Source organism: Eriocheir sinensis, chromosome 28, assembly GCF_024679095.1.
Source record: "Eriocheir sinensis breed Jianghai 21 chromosome 28, ASM2467909v1, whole genome shotgun sequence".
Taxonomy (NCBI): domain Eukaryota; kingdom Metazoa; phylum Arthropoda; class Malacostraca; order Decapoda; family Varunidae; genus Eriocheir; species Eriocheir sinensis.
This window is the reverse complement of record NC_066536.1, coordinates 8,367,133-8,377,207: the sequence shown is the minus strand read 5'-3', so window position 1 is coordinate 8,377,207 and position 10,075 is coordinate 8,367,133. Positions and strand designations below refer to the sequence as shown.

General features: G+C 42.6%; 1 protein-coding gene across 4 annotated transcripts in view; it reads right to left on the bottom strand.

Annotated features, from left to right (window-relative positions):
* LOC127004483 (methanethiol oxidase-like) overlaps positions 1 to 10,075 on the bottom strand; it is a 36,342-nt gene that overhangs the window by 10,461 nt on the left and 15,806 nt on the right. For 3 of the 4 annotated variants that reach the window (XM_050872251.1, XM_050872252.1, XM_050872253.1), the window contains exon 11: positions 5,521 to 5,596. In XM_050872251.1, coding sequence (XP_050728208.1) covers positions 5,521 to 5,596 — 76 coding nt within the window. Of the gene's footprint in view, positions 1 to 135; positions 4,303 to 5,520; positions 5,597 to 10,075 lie in introns of those variants that run through there. The other variant, XM_050872254.1, reaches the window with a different exon arrangement.

Genomic DNA, 10,075 nt, shown 5'->3' with positions numbered 1-10,075 from the left:
CCACCTACCATGAGTCATTAAGACAATGTGTATCTTAAATATTACTTCAATGTTTCGTCTTCTGGAGACTTTTCTTTACGCAAGTGATGCAATAAAAATGCATAGAAATTACCACAGGTTATATGAATTCCCACAGACATTGCATAATCTTTATTGAATATAATATAATACTAAAAAATGTTACCTGCACAATGTGGTGGTCACATAAAAATTTGTGGATTGTAACTTCTTGCCATCTTAATTAATATTTGCATTCATAAATGTCGTAGTAGTAATTTTGTGTGGGTTAGTCACAATAGTGGGCTCATCTAAAGACACTAGCATCTCCATACTACATATTCTACTTTCATTCTCTGTAGGTCACCTATGTCATGAAATACCAAATTGGTTTCTTCATCACTAGAAAGTAGAATGACAGTGGATTACTACTGTTGAAAAAGTGAAATAGATATGAGTTCAAATCATAAATGGGGTATTAAATGTTTATACCGCTTTTTATTCCATGCTACATTTTTTTTTATAGAATTAGGAAGCTACAGTCAATGGGGGAATACGCCGGGGGGTGCATCACCTCGCCCACCCTATAATGCCAAGTGCAGGGAATTACTCATCTCCATGCAGGCCTCCTTCCCATCCCAAGTACCTCTCGGGAGGCTGTATCGACTTGCTCAAGCCACAAATTCTGTGGGCATCCCCTCGGCCTCCTCTGCTCAGGGTGAAGTAGTTCTTGGCTCTCAAAGTGCCGCATGTGGAGGTCAAGTCTCTGGGACTAAAGGTCTCCTCGGCCAAAACCAAGGTCTAGTCATTTGGATGCATGCTGGTCGCTGGATGACATAATTCAATCTGTTAATTCATGTGGTGAGGATGTCAAGGTTACCAAAAGTTTCACATATCTTGATAATGTTGTGCATAACAATGGTGGGTCATACCAGGAAGTCACTCGATGGATTGGCCTGGCCCAAGGTGTTATGGACTCACTCAACACGAGTATATGTCGTTTTCAATATTTATGCAGGTGGACAAAGATTATAATCTTTGTCACTTGTGCTCCCTGTCTTACTGTATGGTTATAACATGGACACTTAATAGTGACTTGGAGAGGTGTGTCAATGCCTTTAGTACCAAGTACCTTCACAGGATCATGGGGTATCCCTGGAATGACTTTATACTGAACCAGCGACTCCTTAATGAAACAGAATCGAGGCCTGTTACCAGCTGAACTCATGAATGACAACTCTAGCTATATGGGCATTGGGCACATGGCATGCCTACCAGACATCAATCCTGCACACAGGGTTTTTTCTGTATGAGACAACCCTGAATGGAGGAGACCAAGGGGATGGTGGGCCACGTAACTCATGCCCGAGGAAAGTCGATCGATCCTGCCGGGAAGGAGTTGAGATGGAAAGGGTAGCTGCATGGGAGAGCTTGGTAGGAAGGACTCTTGGCAGTATAGGCAGTGAGTGAGTGAAGCAAAGCCCCTGGGCATATTCTCCCCCAGCCCGTCATGGCGCAGGCAAGTGTTTATAGAGGCACCATCTTCTCTTTGCTCATGTTGCCCCCCAGAACTCCTCCTTGATTCCCTTGGACAGTTTCCTCTAAAGTCTGGGTTGATGGGTGGTCTTCAGGACAGCATGTGGGTATTTTTTTAAGCCACTCGGCAGTGACTGAAAAATCCGAAGTGCTAGCGTGGGGATTCGAACCCGCATCGTCCATCACGCGGTGAATGTGGGCCCAGCACACTACCACTGCTACCACTCAGGTTTCAGAGGATATGATCCCTCATTTTTGGGAATAACTCTAACAAAGCATTGGACTAGGTTCATATTTTGTCAGATTGTTTCAGACCTCCCACTAATTTTTGGCACCGTCGTTTGATAACAAAATGAATAATTTAGGTACTTCCCTTCTATACGTAACAAATTCTACATCAAGGAGCTGTCCTCCAGCATCGTGATGTTGCTGTGATGTCACTCCCCAGGCTACACCCCATAGTTACTTTCCAACATGAGTAGTCAACAGCTGAAGCAAGAAAACTGAGAGGAACTGTTTCTGAAGTATTTTATTTTGCTCTATCTTACTATTAAGAGTTTACTCTGTTTTCTGCCAGGAGGAATGTGGCATGGGAAGGGTGCCTGCATGGAGAATCGCCAGGGGAACCCCTGTGAGTGGCACCGTACAGTGGGTGAGGCAACACTCCGCCAGGGCGTATGCCCCAATTGATTGACTAAGTAATCTAATTTTTTGGCTCATGATGTGCAACAATGTCTTGTGCAAGTGATGGCAGGCTCACTTTTCCTAAATATCATTATGCTATCTTGATAACAGTGGATAAATACAGTAATCCTGTCAGTGGTAGGAGTAGCGGTATCACCTGTCAGTGAGGTGGAAGGTAACTATGGGGTAGACCCTGGGGAGTGACATCACAGCAACGTCACAATACGTTCATGCTGGAGGACAGCTCCTTGACACAGAATTTAGCATTACGTAGAGAAGGGAGTGCCTTAATTATTCACTTTTGTTAATCAACGATGGGGCCAAAAATTAGCGGGAGGTCTGAAACAATCTGTCACATGGCCTCTGAAACCCATAGTAATAGTTTGTGATCCTCTGAGAAGATCAGGACGTTCCAGAAGCCCACAAGCAAAATCCTCTGGAGGTTAATCCCTGGCCTGGTTCTACAGGCAGGTGCTGCTTCTTCATCCCCAACCTCTACTAATCTTTTGGGGGGACTGGGTCTTTTGAGGGGAGGGGGTGAAAGTCCTTCCCTTAACCAGCCCAGATCAGAGGCTGGACTAAAGCTACTAAAGCTATTGAACAAATAGTTGCATAAGATAAAAGAGAGCTCTGAAGCATCGGTATTATCAGATTTTAGATAAGTTGGAAAGGAAGGAAAGTAAGCACATTTTTATACCAAGTTGTAAGTGGTAGACGACATGGTTCTGCATCATAGGACACATGCACAAGATGCAGAACCTAAATCTGCCAACAACCTTCCTTCCTTTCTAACTAAGGTAATCTACGAATTGCTAATACTATTATGTTAATGAGCTTTTTCTAATGTCATACAACTATTGTGTTTACAGTAGCTTTATAATTAGCATGGAATAAAAAGCGATATAATCATTTATAACCCTAGCTTTGCCTTGAACTTATATTATCTCCTTTCTTTTTTTCTTTTTCTTTTATCTCCTTTCTTTTTTTCTTTTTCTTTTCAGCACAATAGTAATTCACTATCATTCTACGGTCGAGTGATGAAAAACTTAGTACATATTATGTGATACAAGTGAGCTACAGATAATAGAAGTAGAACCTGTAATGTGGAGAGGTACATGTATTTAAATGATCGAGACAGGCTGCCTTATATGTCACTGTCCAATCACCAATGAAGAGGCTATGGTGGGCAGAGTCTATTGTTGCTACATAGAAATTAGGCTATAGAAGATATGAGGCAAGAAAATATCACACGACACTAAGAACTAAAATGATTATCAAATAGACATACAGCACAATAATAACTGCCATATTATGGTGGACTTCTTTCAAAAGTGTATAATATAAACAAAAGTGGTCCCAACAATTCTCTTTTATGACCCCCTCTCAAAAGATTTTTAAATTGAACTTAAAACATAGGTTGATGCACATTTAAAGCAATGCCATGTAATATGAGTTGTTTTGTAGCACTTACAAAATGTCATCTCAAAGCAGACACTCAGACATCAAGGTGCCAAAATGGCCTTTTCAAATGAGTCACAGAGAGATGACAGACTGACAGGCCCATGAAGTTTCTTTCTCAATGATGTTTTAAAGAGAATTGTAAGAAAATGAACAATATGGGAATGATAATATACAAGTGCATTAAAGAGCACCAGGAGGTTAACTTATTGGTGGAGTTTAGTACTGCTCCAAGAAAGTGGTATAAGCATTGATCACTAAGGATGGCTAAAAGTGCTTATACCGTATTTCCCACCATACAAGAAGCACTTTTTTTTAAAATGAAGATTCAGAAAATCAGCCTGCGTCTTATACCCTGAAGGTTAGGTTTTGGTAGGCCTAGGGGTTATTGTTGCTGGTACGAGAACAACACCCAAAACATCTTTTATAATAGTTCCCAGATGTCCCCAGAATATAATATGTTTATAAATTATTAGATAATGATTACAAATGAAAATAATGCTAAAATATAAAATTAACAGTCTGTCTTGATGCTGTAGATGCAAGACTGCCATTGTTAGTGTAGATACAAGATGGCTGTTGTTGTTTTTTGGCGCTAACACCTTACACAGATGAAATATTGCATCACTGTAAACAGTAATATCCAGCTCAGTAATAGTTACAGTATTCTGTGAATTATTATTATTATTATTATTATTATTATTATTATTATTATTATTATAATTATTATTATTATTATTATTACTGTAGTCTGCCCCTTCATGCCCCTGTGGCATTGTGTCTCGTCCCCTTGATTTATAGTCCGTCCGTTTTGTTTACATACACACAGGGTTGGATGAATTTCAGCACGGTACTGTGTCTATTGTCAACTGCTTGTCATACAAGGGGTGCAGGTTGTTACATTTATCACATTTGCCAACAAACAAGGGGTGCAGGTTATCTCATTTATCACATTTACCGACATTGTCCCAGCCAAGTTTATTTTTATTTTTATAAAAGTAAATGATGATATATGTTTTGAATTGAAAAATGCTTGAAATATGAGTTTGTTCCTGCACCCCTTGTACGCCAGTAAATGTGATTCATGAGAAAACCTGCATCCCTTGTATGACAAACAGTTGACAACAGACATAGTACTGTGCCAAAATTCATCCACCCCTTTGTGTATGTTATCAAAGCGGACAGACTAATTCAAAGGGACGAGACTCGTCACACCCCGCCGCCCTGTGGCAGTGGTTTGTTTCCATGCAGCGTCTCGCCTGGCCGGCCCCTGACAGCCCCGCCTCACTTGTTGAAGCCATATCCATAATTTATATCAAGAGAGTGGCATTATCAGTGATATGATACTTTCTGCTCTTCTGGTTTTTTTCTACTAAATATATCTTGCCAAATTATAGGTGTCTCATGGCAGGAAATATGGTAATTGGCACCTTTTCTAATTTCAAACAAATTTCTTGCATTGCACTGTATGACTGGAAGTAACTAACACTCATCAACAGAGAATGGCTACTTCCCTGATAGTTGCCATATATTCGTAGGACAATATGGAATACTGGTTGTGTCAAGAACACAACCTGTGCCATTTTGTGGCTACAGTAAGACTAAAGAACAAATCTCCCCACCCCTAATCTATGCCTTTGGGTATTATGTTACTGATTATAGTGTAATCTCTTTTTCTGCAGAAAATTATTATTTAATTCCATGAAAGTTGAACAGTTGCAGTGATTCATGCTAGCAATTGAATGTGCAAAGTAAATAACATAATGCTTTTGGTGATAAATAAAGTCTGTGAACCAACAATTATACACCACTTAATAATTTGCATTACAAAGATGATTTACGTACCAGAGCCTTATTGTGAGGGCATTCTGTGGATCCTGGAGGCAACCAGATGTCTGATGTGCAGTCACCACCTGGGTACCTGAATAAAATTAATTAATTTTATATATATATAGAGAGAGAGAGAGAGAGAGAGAGAGAGAGAGAGAGAGTGTGTGTGTGTGTGTGAGTGTGTCAGTCAGTCAGTCAGTCAGTCAAGTCTCGGTTTACGAGTTTAATCTGTTCCGGAATTTTGCTCACACCAAAACACTCATAAACCAAGACGAATATCCCCATTGAAATTAATGTAAATCCCATTAATGCGTCCCATATCAAAAAAAAATTTATATAAAAATCATTTTACATGTAATTTTTTACAGAATTAAAGTAATTTTACTAACGAATAGCAATGATCAATAATATGAAACAGAAATCAACGTGTTACAGTTGTTATGGAGACTCCCGCATCCGCTAACTACGCTCGAGGTGTAGGCTTCACCCCAGGGTTTAGTAGCCACAGTTTCCCTATTCTCGAGGCACCGGAACTACGTTCGACCACCAACATGAAGCTAACCCGACGCATCATGTGAGATGGAGAGTGAACGGGAGTCAGTCACATCCAGAAGGGCATACAAGCTGCTGAGGTTCGCCCCCCGTTCCTGTTGCGAGCATAGTATCCACCATCCCTTTTAACCATCTTTCTGGGGTACATTGTTAAAGCACAAAGAACTCACACTGTAGTGCTGAAAACATGACACGAGCGCATGGATACTATTTCTACAAGTTTACAATGCGGACTGAGACTAGAGCTGTCATCTGGCAGTCAAAAATTACCCTAGACTGAGCAAGAATTAACCCCAAATTTTGCGAAATTCTAGCGTTTCTTGTTCTGGCACGTCAGATTTTAAAGAATTCCACCCAATTCTTGGCAAGAATCGGGGGTCCTGCGCAAGCCGCGGCGGGGCTTTGTACAGCCACTGTCTTGCTGGCCACAGCTCCACAGACCTATGGCGATGACCATTTCCTGAGCTTCCTATGGGTAACCCTGCCAGGTGGGGGTGGATATTGAGTTCATGAGGTTACTGTTGTGTTACTGTTGCACCACAGACCATTTTAAAGCATCACTGCAGGATAAGTAAGAACTTCCCAGTATGAAAACTTCATTGTTAGAAACAAGAAGAGGACGTTTTAAGAAACTCCATCGCATGCAATGACGCTAAGTAGCTACTGAACTACTATTAATAAACTATAGATCCCGTAGCACTGACTAAATTAACAAGTGTTATCCTTAATGAGTGACAAAATGAGAAAGTGTTGGTTCATCAAGATAGAGCGCTCTGGCGGAATACAGGAGGGAGGTGAAAAACAGTCTTAAGAATGGGGAGTCTTTCAAGAAGGCCATAATTATCACTAGATGACGCCTTAGGGTTACAAACTTGCCACCCTTTCCTTAAATTACGGAACACCATTTGTTCCGTATTTGCCTGTCAGAATGGTTAAACAGATAAAATTCAGTATTTTAAAACTGTAGTGAGCACACTTTTCGGTGAACCACAAAGCCAGTCCACAAAATTATGTTTGTCAAGGGTCGTCCTGAAATACAGTCATCCCTCAAATAGTACGGTTTCCAATAGTTCGGTTTCGGTTTTATGTGGATTTTCATTGAAGATTTTTTTTAGGATTTTTAAATTTCCCAACGAGCAGGAAATTTAAAAATCCTTTAAAGATCTTCTATGACAATCCGTATAAAACCAAAACCGAACTATTGGAAACCATACTATTTGAGGGACGACTGTACGTGTAAAATACGGATCGTAAGGTCTCTTCCCCCCATATATATATATATATATATATATATATATATATATATATATATATATATATATATATATATATATCCTCTCGAGTTTCGCGATCCACGAGTTTCATGGTTAGTCCAAAATTTTTACCATCCCAACTTTCACGCTGATTTGACATGTTCGGGTCACGTCTACTTACCATCAGCGTTACACACGCTACCTTTAAAGGTAGTATCACACTGGACGATTTCCTCCAAATATTGTGGCTATGGCAAGCGAGAGAGAACGGGAAGAGAGAACGGGTCATTTTGAAGCCGCAGTTGAAGGCGGCTGCCTTACGATTGGCTGACAGTTCTGAAAACACGCTTGTGATTCGCTAGGAGTCCGATGACGTCATCGCCGACGCTCACCCTATCAGCGGCTTCACTGCCATAAGGCAGTACGTATCACAATGGCCGTTTTCATCCAACCGTTGGGGCTACGGGCAACGCCCGTACGCCCAACCGGGAGCGAGTTCACGGTTATCTGTAAGCTGGTGTCACACAGGGCTTTTTTTCTTCCCACTGCGTTAGCAGCAGCTTGGGCAACCGGCAACTCCAACTTTTCCAGGCGTGCGTCGCACACGGCCGACGTCGGTTGCCCGTATCCACATCCACAACGTAAACAAAGCACTTGCCCTGTATCATGTTGTCGTCTGCTAAATGAAGGGCAGTCGCGGCTTGTGCTGCCATTACCCAAGTTATGGACTTGTTGCTGCAGTTAAATGGAAGGAAGAAACAGTTGTGGGTGTGGCATGCCTGTGGTTCATCCATGCCAGTTCTCATTGTCACCACTGCGCGTGCGCGGCCAACCCACCCATCTTGACTCAACCACATAAACACATGGATCGAATAACAACACACACACACACACACACACACACACACCAGACTTATTAGCAGAGCTGGGCACTTCCGTACCTCTGTCCGCACCTCCGCTCCTCCGGACCTGCGGACCTTTAAACGAGGTGCGGAGGTCCGAAGTGCGGAAAGTTTTTCAAAAGTGCGGAAGTAACAGGTGCGGAACGGCAGTATTTTAAGTCCGTACCTCCGCACCTGAGGTTTTCAAGGATAAAAAAAAATGAAAACGACAAACAGTCCGCGCTCTGCAGTAATACTTCCGGTCGTTTACGCGGTCTGTGCTGCAGGGCATGTTTTCCCGCCACTTGAGTGACGTCACTCATTCAGATTTACGGCCCGGTTCAAAATATACCGTTTGTCGTCCGTCTTAAAGGAAGTGCGTCATCAATGACAACACCACGTGCACGGATAGCAAGAACCCAAGGTGTTGGTTTCCTTACGTCGAGACACACGTGTCCTGTTGCCATATTGTACAAAACTGGGAATGAAAGAAACGGTCACATTATTAAAACAATGTCGCTTAGATTACCACTTTTAATTACTGCGTATCAACCTTTATATTGGAAGAAAAAGGACTTCATAGCTATCATTATCAGAGCAGTGAACTGGCGTATGGTGAAGGTATGGCAACAGTCTCACAGATTTAAAACATGATAATTTAAATTTAGACAAGATTTAAATTTAAAAGCACAAGGTATGACGGTGACGTCACTGATGACGTACGCTCTTGCATGAGTAACTGATGACCTTGCCTTGTATTTCTTTTTTTTAAGGTACGGACTAGATTTTTCAGGCGCGCTTTAATAGTTTTGGGTACGGTACCGGAGGTGCGGAGGTGCGGTACCGGAACGAGTGAATTTTTTTTAGGCGCGGAAGTACAGGTACGGACTATATGTGTTTCGAGGTGCGGAGGAGCGGTACCGGACTACCCGATATCCAGTAACGCGCCCAGCTCTGCTTATTAGGAACCATTGCAGATGTTTCTGACAAACAGAAACGACTTCACCATTTCTTGAGTGTGTTAGAACATATTTGGTGAGTGGCTCACATGAACCAAACCTAGCTCTTGGCAAGAAGAGAGCAGTCGTCTTTAACGCTGCTCTCTTCTTGCCATTGGGTATGTTTGGTTTGTATGAACCACTCACCAAATAAGTTCTAAAACACTCTAGGAAATGGCGAAGCCATTTTTGTTTGTGAGAAACATCTGCCATGGTTCATGATGAGTCTGGTGTGTGTGTCTTTGTTGTTACTCGATCCACGTGTTTATGTGGTCGGAGTCTAGATGGGTGGGTTGGCCGCTCACGCGCAGTGGTGACAATGAGAACTGGCACGGAGGAACCACAGACGTGCCACACCCACAACCACTTCTTCCTTCCATTTAACTGCAGCAACAAGTCCATAACTTGGGTAATGACAGCACAAGCCGCGAGAGCCCATACTTTAGCAGACGACGCCATGTCGATACAGGGCAAGTGCTTTGTTTACGTTGTGGATGTGGATACGGGCCACCAACCTTGGCCATGTGTAACGCACACCCGGAGAAGTTGGATCTGCCGGTTGCCCAAGCTGCCGCCAACGCGGTGGGAAGAAAAGGGCCCAGGGTGACACCAGCATACGGACAACCGTGAACTCGCTCCCGGTTGGGCGTACGGGCATTGCCCGTAGCCCCAACGGTTGGACGAAAACGGCCATTGTGACACCGCCTTAAGGCAGTGAAGCCACTGATAGGGTGAGCATCGGCGATGATGTCGTCGGACTCCCAGCGAATCACAATTGAGTCTTCAGAACTGTCAGCCAATCGTAAGGCAGCCGCCTTCAACTGCGGCTTCAAAACGACCCGTTCTCTCTCTCTCTCTCTCTCTCTCTCTCTCTCTCTCTCTCTCT